At 42.8% G+C, this 19985-nt stretch overlaps 1 protein-coding gene across 3 annotated transcripts in view; it reads right to left on the bottom strand.

Moving 5' to 3' along the window:
* Positions 1–19985, bottom strand: part of TBC1D16 (TBC1 domain family member 16) — an 88953-nt gene that overhangs the window by 64190 nt on the left and 4778 nt on the right. For all 3 annotated transcript variants that reach the window (XM_081940010.1, XM_081940012.1, XM_081940011.1), the window contains exon 2: positions 4726–4969. In XM_081940010.1, coding sequence (XP_081796136.1) covers positions 4726–4906 — 181 coding nt within the window. In that variant the 5' untranslated portion in view covers positions 4907–4969. The remainder of the gene's footprint in view (positions 1–4725; positions 4970–19985) is intronic.

The raw sequence follows: 19985 nt of genomic DNA, 5'->3' as shown, positions 1-19985 counted from the left end.
TCCAATTTTTCTTACCGAAATATACATAATCGTATCCTGCCCCATACATCCCTTCGGCCGATTCGCTCTCACAGGGAGGGACTCCTCCGGGTGCCGTCCACTAGGCAATGCCAGCCTTCTCTGTGATGGGCCCGACCCTCTGGAATGACCTCCCCCCGGACATTAGAACTACCACCGACCTCCGCTCCTTCCGTAAGAAACTTAAAACCCACCTGTTCAATTTAGCCGGCCTGGCCTAATCCCAAATTTTAGTCCCTCAAGTCTGCATTTTTAAATTTTTAGGGGTACGCTTTTTAGCTGATTTTAACTTTTATTATTCTGTACAGCTGAATTTAGGTTTAATTCGCTTTTAAGGGTATGTAAGGGTATTTATTTTTTGTATCTGTTTTTAATGTAAAGCCTGTACACTGCCCCGAGTCCCTTCGGGGAGAGGGGGCGGTCTATAAATTTTGAAAAATAAATAAAATAATATATTTAAGCTTTCTTTCTGATAAATGCAGGTAGTCCTCGACTTACAGCCATTTGTTTTGGGACTGTTCAAAGTTACGACGTTACAGCAGCACTGAAAAAAGTGAACTATGACATATGTGTTTTTCACACTTACGACCACTGCAGCATCCCCATGGTCATATGATCAAAATTTAGAAGTATGGCAACGGTTATATGATCACCTTTTGGGGCTGTCTGACACTCAAAAACAATGGGGAAGCCAGATTTGCTTAACAACCATGTTACTAACTTAACAACTGCGGTGATCCACTTACCAACTGCGGCAAGAAAAGTTGTAAAATGGGGCAAAACTCACTTAACAAATGTCTTGCTTAGCAACAGGAATTCCAGACTCAATTGTGGTTACAAGTCTAGGACTAGCTGTAATATTCTTTTGGGGATTTTTTTAAAAGTAAGAATTAAAATAAATCTATTAAGCTGCCATACACCCTAATGTTTTTTTTCCTTAAAATTCAGTCTATCCCAACAGTATAGGCACTTAATCACAACGACTTCAAAGTGAAATGTACACTCTGATGTTATGATCCAACTCCTGCCCCTTCATATTTATAACATCATTTCACTTGCAAGGATATAAAAGTCTATAGAGAGTGCAGAGAAGGGCCAGTAGAGAGACCTGCTACCAAGGCAATGGTCAAATAAGCAGGGCTTGAGCCCAGGCCAAAGAAATAACCTAAGAAAACAAGCCCCTCCTTCGTTCACAGAAAGGAAGGGAGGGGAAGCACAACCTGACTTGCAAACTTCTATTTACTAGAGCTGTTACAATAAAAGTACTCCTGACTTATGTAACTATTGGTTTCTTGGTCTGGTCTTCCTTTTTGGGCTGTCAAAGGCAGTCTGAATTGCAATGAAAGTTTCGTCACTTGCTCGCTTTGTAGCTGCCTATGCCAGATAAATTAAATTTGGGTTCTGTGGATGAGGTTGTCTTGTCCTCCAATACTCAGAAACTAATTAATAATAATAATAATTATAATAAAAAGAATGGCCTCTGTACACAAAAAGCTGCTTGCATTTGCTCTGAAGCCAAGCCAAGCGCTATAAAGGTAATCAGAATCTAAACAAAAGAAATACAGATAGTCCTCAAATTACAATGGCAATTGGGACCATTGCCACCATTACCGTTGCTAAGTGATACGCTCATAATAGGCAACATCGAGTGACCGTATCGCTTAGCAAAGAGAATCCAGGCAGTCCAAGTTGTCCCAAGAGATAGAGATCATTAAGCAGGAAATGGAGGGTGTCACCAGTCAGGAGCACAGGGCTGCCATGGGAGAAGGAGTCCCTGGGAGGTCTGGAACACATCATGCACAAGCTGTGTGATGATGCAGTGCACCATGAACTCAGGAAGGCAGGGAAAGAAAGCACCAGGTGTATACATGCATGTGTGTGAGCACAGGGAGGCCTGGGGAAAAAGAACATGGGGTACTTACATATATCCAAGTGCAGGGAGAACAGGGGAAAAGGTCCCAATGTGTGTCTGTGCAATCACAGGGAAGCTGAGGAAAGAGGGTGTGAACTGCATGTGTCTGTGGATGCAGGGAAGCTAGGGAAAGACGGCAGGGATTCACGTGTGCAACAGCGGAAGACGTGTAGTGTGTAATGTGCCTGGTCAGTGCAATCGAGCTGGGGGAAGACTCATCCAACTGATTTGCAACCTTCTCTGCTAGCTTTTCCATTAATGTTGTTTGCATGGAGCTGTCGGAAGCTGTCAGTAAGGGCGATCATGTGACTGCAGGATGCTGCAACCGGCCGTAAGTGTGAGCTGGTTGCCAAGTGCCTGAATTTGTTGACATGACTGCAAGGAGCATTGCAGCAGATGGAACTGTGAGAAAATAAACCCACCTCTCTTCCTACACCTATACTCTTTGATCCCATACCTGTCTTATGCTCCTGTTAGAGATATCTTATAAGGCAGTATATTATAGCGCTTACTTTAAACTTGCAGACTAATGAAATATTTGTACCCATATTGTGTAAAACTTATCAAATGCAATAGAATCAGTTTTGAGATATTTTTGAACACAAAGCGTCTGGGACATTAAGAAATAAGGAACCAAAAATTGCAGAGGGTAGGAGATCTCAGACGGGCATATTGAAATGCAGTCAATGCAGGATGGCACTGTGAAAAGAGGAAGCTACCCTGGTAATATTCCAGGGGAACAGAAGATATATGAAAAAGATATAAAAGTGGAGGTTTGACTTCATATCGGGGCCATTGATGGTAGCTGCTCCTCGCTGGACCTAGCTGCTTTCTCTGTCCCTTATTGCAATAAGATGTAAGTATTTTCTTACTGAAGTATTGATGCAAAATGCTGGCTTTTTCATTTTCAAAATTACTCATAAAATGAACTCTTGATTCAAAGTAGAATTGTGGTTGTATGCATGTATTTTCTATTTTTAGTGTCTCATTTTACGACAGAGCTCTGTTGAGATGGGTGGCTATGGAAATCAATCCGTCAGTCAATCAATCAAATAAATAAATAAATACCTTGAGGACCATTTGTAAGTCCCTTCAGTCAGTGCCATCATAATTTCTAAACTCAATTAACTCGTGAACTACTTGTATGTCATGTTCAAAGGACTATATGAAAAATACGAATTCGTTTCAAATTCTACCTAAGTTGTACACAAAACTATGCACAAGTGATTGGCGAACCAATGTAAAACACTAACTTACATTTTACTAGCACAAGACTTTTTGATAAATAAAACGAGAACTTATAGTTAGTAGATGTTTCTGTTGTTGCTGATCTGTACCATACAGTGCCATTAACTGTATGCAATAGGAATAATAATCATGCTTTGAATTTATATGCCTGCTATAAAAGGCAGCCACTGACATGGAAACAATGGGGTGAATACTAAATGCCACAAATGCACTGGGTTAAAATGCAAGAGACTGTGAGTTCAAGTCCCACATTGATTTTTTACTTATTTAATTAAAAAACATTTAATTAATTTAAAATTATGTTTGTTAATTATAAAAAAATAATGCATTTCGCCCCCTTCGGTTTGTATGATACTGCAAAGTGAACAGTGGAATTGGTTTTATACAGGTATAAATTTTATTGTACACCTAGAGTCCCTCTGTAAAGGACATGGTCGGTTCTTAGATATGACATATACATGAATAAAAATAAATTAAAATTTCATTTGTATTTTTCTGATATTTGCAAAATCATGTAATGGTGCTTGCTCGCTGAAAAGGTTCTTCTTTGTGTTAAAGCTTATGAAAGCAAAACAAACATTTCAAAATCTATTCCTGGATCTTCTTAATATACTTTAATCCTAAAACGAGGTTCCCCTTAAAGAAGTTCTAATATAGAACATGCCACCTCATACTCAAGCTACAAAAACACCAAGGGAAGGAAATATTTTACACTGAACTAGGAAACTCAGACAAGATATAGCTGAGATACACGATCTTGCTGGCAAGGTTTAGCCACTCCCTCTGGAGCCATAAACAAAGGAGATACCAGCTGAAGGTATACAGCAGTGATGGTGAAGTGACTTCCGGTTTGCTCGGAGGGTCGTTTTGACTGCTCCGGAGGCTCCAGGGAAGCCTCCTGAAGGTCCCTGAAGCCTCCAGAGGGCTTCCGGGGGGCGGGGGAGGCTGTTTTTGCCCTCCCCAGGCTCCTCTAAAGCCTCTGGAGCCTGGGGAGGGCCAAAAAAGCATACAAAAATGGGGGGTCATGCCTGTAGTGTGCGCATGTGCACTGGGGGGTCGCGCATTGCATTATGGGTGCGGCACGCCCGCATACAACCCCCCTGCGCTCCCCCCACGTATGGCACGTGAGCCAAAAAAGGTTTGCCATCGCTGGTATAGAGGGTTAGAAGTGAAATAGGCAGTAAGGGAAACTTAAGGAAATAGCTGAAGCTCTCAAGTATTTTAAGTATGGAGGGAAGGGACGTTACACTTCATTCCTAACAGTCCATGTTGACAGGGAAGGCTTGAAAAGGAGCCACAACCCTACTGACCTAGGTACAGTACTCCAATCCCCAAGAGAACGGCAACTGTATTTAGCGTTATGCATTAACACCAGTCTTGAATGCTGCCGATAACAAAGAGAGGTCAGAGAGGAGCAGAGCAGGATTGAAGTGCATGCCTCCATTCCCTCTACACTTACAAGCGTTAGATGCCTGAAGAGGGCTTCAGCGTTTCTGCTACACATATAGTCCTAAAGAGGCTTCTTGATGTTTGCTAGTCATCCTCACCTGGATGATGTTCCACAACGCCTTGCAGCATCTCAGGGGGGTGGACACAAACATTGTTCTTGGAATAGATAATCTCTCCATCCAAGATGGAAGACGAACCACCACAGCTGCTGCTGGCATTTAAGGTCAGGAGATCAGATGCTTTGGAAGAGGCACGACGGAGGAGTCTTCCCAGAGACATTGCCAAGGAAATGTTTCCATTCTCTATCAGCTTCAGTCAAGCACCTAATTCAAAGAGTAAGATCTGCCCAGGAAAACAAAAAGCAAAACCACACACATACACACATTAGAATAGATGCAATGAATAGGTAACAACAGAAAGACACATCACTCCCCTCTCTTCATTCAAATGAAGTACTTTGGTCGGGATGGTCCAAGAAGCTTCTGACTTTTATGGTGTCACTCACCCTACTAAAACTTGGTAAAGAAAACTCAACATTAAAATCAAGTCTTCATAACACAATTCTTATTTATAACTTTAGGTACCTAACAAGGGCTCCCCAAGGCTTATAACATGAGCCTTTCTGAATTTGCTGCATGTTTTACTGATTTTCCTTTAAGGCACTACACTTGCCATTGATTTGGATTGTACAATATTAACCCCTATTTTTCTCATTCAAGCACCGCTAAACAAAATACTGCTTCACTTCTAGATGTATGACTTCAACCTCAGATTTCTAGTGCTATGTTTGACACTAGACTTACTTTACCTGCAGCTGAGCTGAGATGCAAAGACGCAAATTAATTTAGGTAAATGTATGAAACTCTCTCATAAGTCACATAAGGAATAAATAAAAAGCAAGTATTATGCAAAAGGAACTCCTTTGGATGCTGCAATAGTCTCCGAAACAAATATCCCTAATGAAAAGTTAATTTTACCTCAGAAAGACAGTGAACACATTTGCATCTGTTATTTATTTGCTTTGGTTCTTTATTGGACGAATTTGGGGAAGTGCCTTTAGACAGAATACCTTAAGCGGATCAGCAGAAGGATGCAGCCTGATCCTTACTGTCAATGCTCTAGCATAGCCACAAAGCTTTGTGAGCATTACCTTTGAGTCCTCTTGAATATAGGCCTGAAATAGCTCATGCCTGCCATCACCTGCACAATATATGAACTGGCAAGTGGAAGGAAAGGTTGCCTCTTACACACAACCTTCCTCTTGTGCTAGCCTCTTCTAATTTCCATGGCCTTTAAAGCAACATTTGGAGATACCAAAGAAGGCACTGCAGAGCAGCAAAAGCTTTTTGGTTTAAGAATGGCAACCAAAAGGCACAAGAAAAGTCAGAGAAAAATACTGGCTTTAATTAAACCATACTGTCTATTAAATAATTCAGAAGAAAGCAAGCTAAAGAGAATGGAGCTATAAGTAACAGACAGAAAGACTATAGGGTCTTGCCTGTGAGATGGGCAGTTATAATCAATAACTTACTATACTGTACTTTGCACTGGAGTGAAAGGAGGAGGCATGTAGGGGCAAAAAGAGAGGTATATGGGTACAAAGAGAGAGGCATTCCCAGCAATACTCCCCTTCAAATCAACAAAGCAATAGAGGAGATGGTCCTTGTTTAATGACACCTGTTCTGCGCTGAATGAGTGGTAGCTACAACTGGGTACTCAGGCTTATTTTCTCATGAGGCCTATACTTGAAAACCCATGCAGTCCTCGCTTAATGATGGCAACTGTCATCACTAAGTGGAGCAGTCACATGCTTTGACTTATGATGATGTCACTTAACTATGGACTTTCCGTCCTTAATTATCATCTTTAAGTGAGGTCTACCTATGTTGAAGGTGTGGTAATAAATAAATATTTCCTGCCCAATCTTGTTTTCTTCTTGTTACGGGCACTTTCCCTCTTAAATCTTGCCAACCTTATACCCAGCATTTAATTTATGCAAAACCAGAGGTGAAGCAGCAGGATGTATCTATTCTTCAGAGGTTGTGTTTGCCAACTTGCTTAACTTGGTTAGTGCATTCACCCTTTTTCTTCTGGATTTATGGATTACAATGAACCGTCAAATAAGACAGGTTTGCATAAAACGCCAAGTTGTAAAAGAGCAAACCAAGGTTAAAATTAGCTTACTGTCCAAATGCAGCCCTCAGGTCTTTAAATGCATGGTGGGAATGCACTGACCACAGCATCTCAATCATCGCTACTAAAGTGAAGACAGAAAGCTGCACAGGTATGAGTGTAAATTCTTAGATGTATTCTGGTTCTCAAAACTTAGGGCTTTGTGACAGTGGTGAAATTCAAATATTTTTACTACCAGTTCTGTGGGCGTGGCTTGGTGGGCATAGTGTGGCTTGGTGGGCATGGCTTGGTGGGCGGGGCAGGGGAAGGATACTGTAAAATATCTATTCCCACCCCACTCTGGGGCCAGCCAGAGGTGGCATTCTCTGAAGTACTCAAAATTTCTGCTACCGGTTCTCCAGAAACTGTCAGAACCTGCTAGATTTCACCCATTTTGTAATGAGCTTTCAAAATTCTCCATCAAATATAGGAGAAGAGAAACTGAATGGAAGCAATGGCATATTGTAGGCTGATTGATGTAAAGAGGACCATGAACAGAAACAACAGAGGCAGAATATGAATCAACTATAGTTCTCTGTTGTGACCCAGCAGGATCCTTTGCAGCTGCTGAGCGACTCAGATAGCGACGAACCCTATGAGTCGGCTATGGAGGAGGTGGAGGACCCTGGGCAGGGTTCAGACACAGAGCAGGGACCAGAGAGGCTGGTTGGCCACCAGGAGGCGCCTGAGGCATGGAGCAGTGGGGAAGATCCGAGGGAGTTTGTCCCTGACGCAAGATTGAGGAGGGCAGAGAAATGAAGGCAATAGCTGCTCCGGAAACAAGCTCATAAAAGATAATGAAGCTCAAGTGGTTGGGGCATGTCCCCTCCCAAGAGCGTACATAAGACGGGACTTTGGGGAGGAAGGTTTTCATCCGCTCGTAATAGTATTGAGGAACTTCTGTCTGTTCTGTTCTGTTTGATTTTGGTTGCTGCCAACTATTCTTGTATGTGATTCTTGCCTGGGCTTGCAGCCAACAGAGTTGTACTCTTTGTGATTAAAAAATGGCAAACAGCCAAGCCTGTGTCGGCGTTCATTGCCGGATGGAGGGGGGTCAGAACAGTTTTCATACTAATACATTTTTTTGCCAGCTCAAGGACAGTGACCTTGCACCTTGCTTAATAGTGGACCCCAAAAAAAAGATCAACCTTGTTCCCAGGGATCAACAGAACCAACAAGTCTTTACAGACTGTCTGAAAGTCATTTCAAAGTAATAAAACAAAAATACAAAAATCCTCTCCAAACTAGATAAATGAACCTCAAAATGGCAAAGGGAAACCGGAGAGTATCAACGATAAAACTCACATTTCTCATATAAATTTTAATAAATGGCCTCTGGGCTGGCTGTGATCAATCAGGAAAGGATATTGGATAAAATTGGAGGTTAAATGTTCCTTTAGTGCAGTGTTTCTCAACCTTTGTCAACTTGGAAGATCTATGAACTTCAGCTCTCAGAACTGTGGCAGTTGACGTTCACAGATGTCAAAGTTGCTATGGTTGAGAAACACTGTTCTGGTGTGTGATTCTTGTAAGGCGAATGCTACAAATTATTAGGAATAGAATAAAACTGAAAGGACTTGCAATACGTTATAAATGGCAGGTGGTATTCAGCCGGTTCTGACCGGTTCTGGAGAACCAGTAGCGGAAATTTTGAGTAGTTCAGAGAACCGGCAAATACCACCTCTGACTGGCCCCACCTCCAATCTATTCGCTGCTTCCCGAGTCCCACGTGATTGGCTGGGTCTTCTTTTGTTGCCCTGCACAGAAGAACAGAGCTGGAAAGCAGGTTAGTGGGGTGGGGAGGGAATAGGGATTTCAGTAACCTTCCCCTGGAGTGGGGAGGGAATGGGGATTTTGCAGTATCTTTCCCCTGCCACACCCACCAAGCCATGCCCACAGAACCAGTAGTAAAAAAAATTGAATCCCAATATGACCATACTGTACCTGGAGTACACATCGAGATATTGCTCAATGGGTCTCTTACAACAAAAGCAGTACTGTACCTACAAGAGATATTGCTCAATAGGTCTCTTACAACAAGACTTAATTGTAGTTGGGTGTTTTATAATAGAACAAAGGAAGGTATGGAGAGCTATTAAAATTTAGGTTGGGTGCAGACAAAACGTATTTGCTTTACACGGGTCAAAGCATAGCCAAAAAAGTATTTTGAGGGTATATATATATATATATATATATAAAAGATTACCAAGCCAGCTTGGCAGGAAGCAGTCTACATTCCTCACATTTTTTTTGCCTGAAATCTTGATCAGTAAAAACAGGAAAGGCTAATAAAATATAGGATGTTAAACCCTCTACGTAGGTACTTTATGCATTCTTTCGCTATGCTGACCTTGAAGGAAAATGAGAGTCCCTTGTAAAAGGCCACGGAGGGATATTCCAGCAGAGGCATCATGTTATCTGTATAGCTCTGTGAAGGCAAACCTATGGCACACATGCCAGAGGTGGCACGCACAGCCCGCTCTGTGGGCACGAGCGACGTCGCCAGCTGCTCTCCCAGGTTCCATCGTACACATGTGTGCCGGACAGCTGGTCCAGTGTGCATGTGCACTGGCCAGATGCTCCCTTCTGGATTCTGGCAGACGCATGCATGCCGGAACCCAGAAGAGAGCAGCTGCTCTTTTCCTGGTTCTGGCACTCCGGTGCACACGCACACTCCAGTTTCAGCACTCGGTGCCGGAAAGGTTAACCATCACTGGTATAGCTCGTCTCAGAATTGATAAAGATGCTTGACAAAAGAATATTGTATGTGCAAAAATGGTATTATCTTAGATTAATCTGTTCTTCAATTTTGGTCAAACATGAGAGAGGAATTAGCAAGTAAAAAAATTATTTTTTTAATAAAGATAGAATAGAGCAGGGCTGTCAAACTCGCGTCATCATGGTGTAATGTGATGTATCAGAACATTTTTTCCTCTTTGCTAAGCCGGTTGTGGGCGTGGCCAGTGTGTGACGCATCCAGCCTGCGGGCCACAAATTTGACAACCCAACCCTAGAATAGACTATCATGTCATTGCAATTCTCCAACTGCAGAAGGAAACTTCTGTTCTCCTCTTCACCTGCTGGCGCAGTGGTTAGAATGCAGAATTGCAGGCTAATTCTGCTGACTGTTCAATTCTGACTAGCTCACGATTTAGTCACCATCCTTCCATGGTTGGTAAAATGAGGAAACAGATTGTTTGGGGGGGGGGGGGCAATATGCTGACTCTGTAAACTGCTTAGAGAGTGCTGTAAAACACTATGGGGCAGTTTATAAGTCTAAGTGCTATTGCTATTGCTATTGCCATTGCTATTGTGTCTAGGTAGTCCTTTATAACCACTCTTTATAATCTCAATTGGGCCCAGAATTGCAGTTGACCTAACTTGATTTTATGACTGTTTTTACCGTGGTCATAAAGCAAATACTATGGTCATTAAGTCCATCGCATGGCTATTAACTGAACCTGCGGTCATCAAGCAAATCCAACATATCCAGTGGGCGGTTTTTGCCATTTTCTGCTGAAAAATGACAAAAAAGTTGCAAATCATAGTCAGGTGACTGTAAGATGCTGCAACTGATCATAAATGAGTCTGCTGCCAAGCACCCCAAATGCAATTATGTGACCACAGTGTGTTTGTGTGTGTACGTGTGTGTGTGTGTGTGTGTGTGTGTGTGTGTGTGTGTGTGAGAGAGAGAGAGAGAGAGAGAGAGAGAGAAGAGGGGCGCGGTTGTAATTTTGAGGATGACTCCTATCTTTTTTTGAGTCTGTCCTAATGGTCATTAAGTAAAGACTAATTTGGATAAAAAAATTGCCCCTTAAATATTAAAGTAGCCTTTTATAAGCTAGAGAGGCAGAAATAAAATTAGATAGGGGAAATATCAAAGCATAAATTGTTTATAGAATGAATAAAAATAATAGAAGTTTACAGGTGTTAGAGTTTTTTTAATGTATATTTAAACAATGTAACAAGGATTATAGAAATCTGATTAATGTGATAGAGATTATAATGTTAATGTGAATTGAATCAACATGAATGATATATATCATATTAATCAAATTCACAATAACAGTATGAACAAATGTAACTAATTTGTTCATACTGTTATTGTGAATTTGATTAATATGAAAAAATGTATAAGAATTGAAGTACTAAAGAGGAGATGTCTAAATATAATGAGGATTATATAAATTTGATAAATGTGATAGAGATTATCAACAATGTAAGCATGAATTGGATCAATATAAATGAAAGTTAAATTTGTTCATATATAATAGAGAAATGTTTAGATAGAACAAGAAAGATATAGATGAAGGTAGAGATAAAGATGAGGAGAGGCATTTATGTATGTTTGAACAATATAATGATGATTACTTAAATTTGAGAAATATGATAGAGATTACTAATATTGTTATTGTGAATTGGATTAATATGAATGTTACCTAGAACCAATTCTCTTCACACACAATATAAATGTATAATTTAAAAAATAATAAAAATATGTATTGTAAAATAAAAGTAAAGATTACTTTGCAATAACGATGCATAGACAATGTAAAAATGTGTCATTGGCAAGACAATATCCTCGTGTTCAACTATCCAATTCAGTGATGGTGAACCTTTTTCTAACTGTGTGCTGAAATTGCATGCGTGCCCCACACCCACAATGCAATGTGCCTCGCCCACCTGCATAACCAACGCCTTGCTTGTGCGCATAACCCCAGCGCATGCAAGAAGAACCCCACGAACAAACCCCCACACACGCAGGGGGATGAGTTTTCACCCTCCCCAGGCTCCGGAAGCTTTCCTCAAGGCTCTGGGAGAGCGAAAACGGCTTTCCCCGGAGTCCAGAGCCCCTCCGGAGGCCAGAAGCATGCTCCATTTTTGGCACCAGGAGGCTTCAGGGAGGGCTCCGGAGCCCGGGGGAGGCCATTTTCACCATCCCAGAGGCTCGAGGAAAGCCTTCGGAAAAGAAAATGGCTTCCCCTGGGCTCCGGAGGCCCTCTAGGGGCCAGAAACATGCCAGTTTCCGAACTTCCAGAAGTCCCGTTTTTCGCCCTCCCTAGGTTCCTGGGAGGAGGAAAATGGCTTCCCCCTGGGCTCTGGAAGCTCTCCCTGAAGCCTCTTGGTGCCAAAAACGGAGCTGGGGGCCCCGCTGCCTCGCCCCCGCGCATCTCCTTTGTCCACAGAAGACCTGAAAGTCAGCCGGCCGGCAGGAGGTGCCCATGTGCAGTGGAGCTATGCTGGACGACGGCTCGCATGCCCGCAGAAAGGGCTCCATGTGCCACCTGTGACACACATGCCATAGGTTCGCCATCACGGATCTAATATAACAGATTTTAGCTTTAATAAACAGGTAATTGTTTTCTGATACCTGGGACTTTGGAAGGTTACTTCAGTATAGAGTAGCGAAGCAATACCTAGCAATACCTCTACCTGGGCTCTGACTCCCAATTAGGCAGTCTCCTCAACATATTTACATGGCACACGTCTTCTTATGGCTTATGGGAAACTCATGACAATAATGTATGAACCTTCAAGCCACAAGGCTCAGATGTGCTGCTTATTTACACAGCAGAACAGCAGCATTCCTACATTGGGGGTGGGGGTGGGGAAGTGGGGTATATTATTATTATTATTATTATTATTATTATTATTATTATTATTATTATTATTATTATTATTATTTATTAAATTTGTTAGCCGCTCCCTCTCCACAAAGGGACTCGGGGCGGCGTACAATAAATAAAAACACATATTATAAAATTACACATTGTACGGAGGAGGTATAAAAACACAATACAATCATTATAATAACATAGAAATATTAAAATAAGTTAAAATTAAATACCCCAATGGAGATTACAAGTTTAAAAATTGCCAGGAGGAGTAAAATGGAACTATGGTTGAGCCAGGCCTGCTAGTTGAAAAAGGTGGGTCTTGAGTTTTGAACGGAAGGAGCGGAGGTCGGTGGTAATCCTAATATCCGGGGGGAGGTCATTCCAGAGGGCTGGGCCCATCACAGAGAAGGCCCTACTCCTGGGCGCCGCCCTTTGGCACTGCTTAGTGGACGGCACCCGGAGAAGTCCCTCTCTGTAAGAGCGAATTGGTCGTAGGGATGTATGGGGCAGGATGCGATCCCGCAGGTAGCTAGGTCCTGTGCCATGGAGCGCTTTGAAGATGGTAATCAACACCTTGAAACGCACCCGATAGACCACAGGGAGCCAGTGCAGCTCGCGCAGGAGAGGTGTTATATGGGAGTATCTCGTACTCCCCATAATCACCCGCGCGGCCGCGTTCTGGACCAGCTGCAGTCTTCGAGTGCATCTCAAGGGAAGCCCCATGTAGAGAGCATTACAGTAGTCTAGGCGGGACGTCACCAGTGCGTGAGTGACTGTGCGAAGGGCATCCCGGTCCAATAGGGGGCGCAATTGGCGCACCAGGTGAACCTGGTGGAACGCCCCCCTTGCCACGGCTGCCACATGGTCATCCATGGACAGCCGGGCATCCAGGAGGACGCCCAAATTGCACGCCCGTTCCATGGGGGCCAGTTGTTCGCCCCCAATGGCCAGTGTTGGAATTAGCTGGTTGAACCGGGGGGCCGGAAGCCACAGCCACTCCGTCTTGGAGGGGTTGAGTTTGAGTCGGTTGTCACCCATCCAGACCCGTACGGCTTCCAAACACCGGGACATCATTTCAACGGCCTCGTTGGGGTGGTTCGGGGTGGAGATGTACAGCTGTGTATCATCTGTGTATATAACTTGACAGCAATGGCAAGATATTCTGTACCTGAATCTCATAGAAGAATACCTTACTTGAGGTATGAGTAAAGCAGTCTCAATATTATAGCGTCCAGACAATAAGTGTGATTGTGTGCACCCTTATCGGAATCCATGGGAGGTAAACATGGTTACAAGGTAGACAAAATTTAAGGAACACTGAGGAAAACTATGGACTAGTTGGTTGGATACCTGTGCTTCGCTATGGAACTATGTGATCAGGCTTGATAAAGTGACAGTTAAAGCTTGAACATTAATGAGTAGTTACAATCAGCCTCTCCTCTCCCCTTCTCTCCCTCAGGCTTGCTCCACAGAGGCCTCTCCTATCTTACTCCCTTCTCTCCTTCAGGCTGGCCACACTGATCCTCTCCTATCCCCTTCTCTCCTTCAGGCTGGCCCCACAGAAGTCTCTCCCTCTCCCCACCTTCTCTCCCTTTCAGGTGGGGAGAGGGAGTAGAATGTCTAACTCCTTAGCATCATAGTGTGTTAATAATAATATAAGAAATACTAATGATCTCATTGTCATTTTGAAAAATCCTTTCTTAGCGAGCACCTAGAAGCCAAGAGGAACATATGTGCCAAATTTCAAGTTTGTAGGCTTTACGGTCCTGGAGATTTCGTGACGATGCGTGAGTGGTATTTCGCTTTTATATACTGTATATAGAAGATATCTGATTCAAAATGTTACAGCTGCTATTATGCAGCCTTTATTCAGACTTTTTCTGCATGAACAACTCTTGTCCCCGAACAGGTCAACACTGGGGTTTTTAATCCATACATCAGCTGTTTCATGGACCAAGCCCAAGACTGCTCAGCACCCGAGCCAAGATAAGTTAAGTCACCAGCTGATTTAATCACATTCTCATCAAGTATTCAGTCAGCACACACTCTCTCTCCCCACCAACAGCCCAAACCCTTCCCTCCAGAACAAAAGGCCACAGGGCAACATCCCATTGGCAGGTTTTCTGCCACAATTTCCACTTGCTCCAATTGTGTCGTTTCTCCTTATCTGTGGGAACAATGGAGGAAAGCCTTTTGATAACAACTTGGCTGAAAGCATGATTTCTGATTGATGGCTTGGCACCATTGCAAGGACCCAACCAGGACAGGCAGAAACTAGTTCTTTACCAAAAAAAAAAAAAAAAACCCTGAAGATTTGCATAATTTGGTGAAAGGCATAAAAGATGCAGGGCTGGAAAAGGGGAAGAACTATATGCACTGTGGAGAAAATACACAAAACTCTTTCCTAGAACCATAATCTCAAGTAAAGAAACAGCGGGAATAAAAAAAATGGGATAGCAGAAGGGTAAAAGGGATAAACTATTGGACGCAACTCTTATCAAATTTTAATGCATAAACTGATTTTTCAGATTTCTTGAGCAACTCTGTTTTTTAGATATATAAAGGTAAAGGTTCTCCTTGCTCATATGCGCTAGTTGTTCTCGACTCTAGGGGGTGGCCATTTTTGCAAAGGGGGTGGGGTTTCGGGACGCCAAAAATGCTGTATTCAGTGTATAAGACGCACCCAGATTTTCACCCTCTTTTTTGAGGGAAAAAGGTGCGTCTTATACTCCGAAAAATATGGCATGTTATCACCTTTTGCAACCTTCTGACAAGCAAAGTCAACGGGGAAGCCAGATCCACTTAACAACCATCTTACTAACTTAACAACTACAGTGATTCACTTAACAACTATGGCAAGAAAGATCATAAGATGGGGGAAACGCACTTGACAAATGTTTCGCTTAGCAACATTTTGGGCTCAGTTGTGGTCATAAGTTGAGGACTACCTGTAATATAAAACAGCAACTATAAAAATAAAGGTTCTCTTGAAGTGACCACATGGAAGTCAATGTAATTTTTTACAAAGGTTATAGAAAATGAGACATAATGGAGTAGGCAACAAGTAAAATTATAGAAGGAAAATCAAATCACACCTGTCACAATTCTAACAAAAACAAACACTTGAGCATATCATCTGTAGATATTTTCATTATAGCAGATATCCGTGAAAACTTGGAAGACACTTGATAGTCTGCTGAGGTTTTTCCAAAGCCACATAACTGCACTCCAGATTTAGCAGCTGTTATGTGACAAATACACCGTAACTTTAAAAGTACTTTCATAAAAGGATTGTGGAGAGAGACCTGCAGAAGATATACCGGTATATTATCAACCATGCATACAAAGAATGATGATTATTCTGGAAAAGCCTGAGTGTTTCATAACTGAGAAGGGGATTTTACAGTATCCTTCCCCTGGAGTGGGGAGGGAATGGAGATTTTGCAGTATTCCTTCCTCTGAAGTGGGGAGGAAATGGGGATTTTACATTATCCTTCCCCTGGAGTGGGGAGGGAATGGAGATTTTGCTGTAACCTTCCCTTGGAGTGGGGAGGAAATGGGGATTTTCCAGTATTCCTTCCTCTGAAGTGGGGAGGAAATGGGGATTTTACAGTAACCTTCCCCTGGATGGGGAGGGAATGGAGATTTTGCAGTATCCTTCCCCTGCCATGCCCACCAAGCCACACCCACAGAACCAGTAGTTTAAAAAAAATGAATCCCACCACTGTAACAGCCCAGGAAAAAGTGACTTATGACCATTTTTCACACTTACGATTGTTGCAGCCTCCCCACGGTCACATGATCAAAATTCGGACATTTGGCAACTGGCATGTATTTATTGCATTTAAGGCTAGCTTTACTCCAATTAACATAATAATAATGAAACATTCAAGGAAGAAATGTAAATTCTTTGGAACGATTTCACTTAAGTCTATACAACTCTACTTCAGAAGAGACTTTATCAATATTTGTTCTACAAAGCAAACTTCCTGCTATGGGCAGTTCTGTCTTATACAGATATTGCACTTCTCTCTAACTCAGCCATTGTGATTTGATCCAGGATACAATGCTGGCACTTCTTGAGAAAACTACTGCATTCCTTAACACAGTAGTTTTCAAACTGTGTCAGGAGAAGGTGAGAAGCCACCACTATTATGTGCAATTGTAAAGGTTTGGGGGTATATTCTGAAGCACCTATTTTGGAGAGAACAACATAGCCCAAATTTCTGGCAGTCAGTTACTATCACAGACTACAAAGTGTCTCCTGCTGTAAGGGTCCCCTACCATCTGGCTGTGGCCCATTCTGAACTGGGCCGCAGAAGTGGCGGGTGCTTGCGCGAGCATGTGAACTTCTATTTGTGTGAGTGGCAGGTGCACAAGCTCACTGCTAGTGCAAGTAGAGCTACACACCTGCCACCTGTGCAGCTCAGAAACATCCCCTCTCACCCCATCCCCTGTGCTGTCGCCACCAGTTCGCAAAACTGGTAAGGTTGGGGACCACTGTCCTACAGGACTTATTCTCCATTACTATACACAACTTTCTTGGAAGTTTCCCAAGTGACAGAATAGCCTAGTTCACACATAATGCTAAACCATATTATGGTTCACTTGGTTAGCTGAAAATCAGGAAGAATGTGATAGCACCATGATTGCGAACCTATGACACGCGTGCCCAAAGTGGCACGCGGAGCCATGTCGCCTGGTACACACAGCGTCGCCCATTCCTCTTCCAGGTTTCTGGCATGCCTGTGCACGCGACGATCAGGTGTCCTTTGTGCATGTTGCAGTGCCGGAAACTGGAAGAGCTAGTCTTCAGTTTTCTGGCTTGAGCATGCATGCCAGCCAGCTGATCGGCGCATGTGCATGCGTGGCAGTAACCAGAAGACTTGCTGGCCAGTGCGCATGCACGCGCCCCAAACCAGAAATTCATTTTCTGGCATGCGCACTCCCCCTGGGCAACTCCTCTTCCTGATTGCGACCCAGATGAGTATGCGCAGGAAGTGCTCCCTTTTCGGCACTCGGTGCTAAAAAGGTTCACCATCACTGTGGTAGCACCTTTTCAAACTAATACATTAGGACAGGTGTGCAGATGCTGGTTATGTGTGAGACAGATCACAAATAACTTCTCAATTAGCAATGTGTTAAGCAGCCATTGTGCTGCAAAGCAGACATCTAGGTTTGTTGTTGGCTCTGATTCAGGTCTTAAAGTTCCTCACATTTACATTAACAGCACAGTCACAAGCCCGACAAACTCCCAAATGAGATGAGAGGTTCCTTCATCTGCTCTGCCTCTTGTGTAGTCTCTGCCCTTATCTGCCAGGTATGCTCTTTCGAATGTCATGTAAGGCAAACAGGGTCACACCAATTTTCATGGAAATAATAAACAGACACAAGTTGAGAACAGGATTCCAAACAAGGACAAAGTAATTTCAGAGCATTTGAACCTCCCAGGGCACTCCATTAGATTTTAGTAGTCGTCATAGAAGAAAGAAACTTCACTTGCACAGTAGTACAAGATGTTCAACTCATATATAACAAAACACATCACATACACCTATCTCACGAGGTCTCAATAGGTTTTCAACACATTACAGTTGTTAATTGATAAGGTGCTTAAAATCTGTATCACAAATAACCTGCATCTGCACAATCACTCTCTTTCCCCCAAAGCCCAACTTGAACCTTACGAGTTTAGCCACTGCATGAAAATGAGAAAGGAGCAATAGCTCACAAAAAAATTACATAGTGGTACCTTGGTCCTCAATTGCTTTGAAACTCATCAAATTTGATACTCAACTCACTTTGACAAGAAAATTTTGTCCCACTACTCGTTTGTTTGGTACACAACACACAAGCTAGAACTTGTGACTTGGCTGCCTTGTGACTCACTATATTATTCCTTATGGGGAAAAATTGTTTGATAATCATCACTCATTGCACCTCTTGGAACCAATTAACAATGAGTACCAAGATTCCATTGTATTTTCATAAAATTAGTTAGCTGAAGAGGTGCTACGTACTCCGCCTCTCACTTTGTAGTGCATGCATGCACTCATGAGCTCACCTGCTGCCTCCACACACACCCTTGCCCAGCCACACTCCCTAGCACTCACCCATCTGCTGGCCTTCTTGCAAGCTGCCAGACTTACGATTTCCTGCCAGAATCCCCATTGACTTTGTTTTGTTGAAAGGTGGCAGGAAGTCACAAGTTGCAAACATGTGAAGTCCTCACTTAACAACCAGATCCTTTAGCAATGGAAATTCTGGTCCAAATTACCGTCATCATGCAAGGACTATCTGTATATTATATTTAGCACAGTGTATGAATGTCGGCATTTGAACATAATAGCAATTGCACTTAGATTTATATACCGCTTCATAGTGCTTTTACAGTCCTCTCTAAGTGGTTTACAGAGTCAGCCTATTGACCCCAACAATCTGGGTCCTCATTTTACCCACCTCGGAAAGATGGAAGGCTGAGTCAACCTTGAGCCTGGTGAGATTTGATCTGCCAAACTGCTGGTAGCCGGTGATCAGCAGAAGTAGCCTGCAGTACTGCACTAACCACTGTGCCATGGCGGTTCTTTGCGGTGTTCAGTACAAGCCACAATGATGTCAAGTGCATCGTATCATTACACAAATATTGTGATTTACATAATCTGGATATCTGCAAGTGACATTCTGACATATTTAATATTACTTGTTCCCCACCCGCTCCTGAAATGCCCATGACATTGAAACTCTGAAACAAACAGCCAGTATGGTATAGTGGCTAAGGTGCTGGGCTAGAGACTTAGGCATGAAAGTCATCTGGGCCAGTTACTCATTCTCAACCTAAGCTACCTTACAGGGTTGTTGTTATCATAGAAATAGGAGGAGGGAGCACTAGATATGTATGCTGCATTGAGTAGGCCAAAAACAAAGATGGGATAAAAGTCAAATAAATTAACAAATATCTATTGGGTCCCTTCCTGGACTTGCAGCTAACCTTAGCGCAGTTTCTCAATATCTGAATTTCTCTCCTAATCCTTGACCGCAAAATGACACCTAACCTCTACCTACAAACGGACTGTGGATTGACAGTGTGGTTTGTGCCTTTTTTAAAGTTCTAATTGATACTGATCTCATGCCTCCTTAAAACAGATGGTGTAGGTGGCTATGCAAACCACCCTTGGACCTAACAGTTGTTGACAACTACCAATAGTCTCCAACTTCCCTTTATGGGGAAGGTTATTGAGAAGATAATCTATAGCTGGAGAGAATCTGCAGCAAACAGATTATCTAGACCCACTGCAGAAAAAGTTTCAGGCCAGAAGTTAATAGTGGCACAGCCTTGATCGTGCTTTTCAATGAAAAGGTTACCCAGACTCTTCAACTAGTCCAGAACATAGCAGCAGTAGCAGTAACACACCTCACAAACTATGCGGTGGCCATTTTGTTTCGGGATATGACTCAAGATGCTGGTTGTTACCTGTAAAGCTCTAAATGGCACAAGGCCTTGTTATTTGAGGGACCACCAATCTCCCATAACATCACCCTGGCTGATCTGATCCTGCAGGGTTGGTGCA

Source organism: Natrix helvetica, assembly GCF_964273705.1.
Source record: "Natrix helvetica genome assembly, chromosome: 1".
NCBI classification, from domain to species: domain Eukaryota; kingdom Metazoa; phylum Chordata; class Lepidosauria; order Squamata; family Natricidae; genus Natrix; species Natrix helvetica.
The sequence above is the reverse complement of the archived record's forward strand: the minus strand, read 5'-3'. Positions and strand labels throughout refer to the sequence as shown.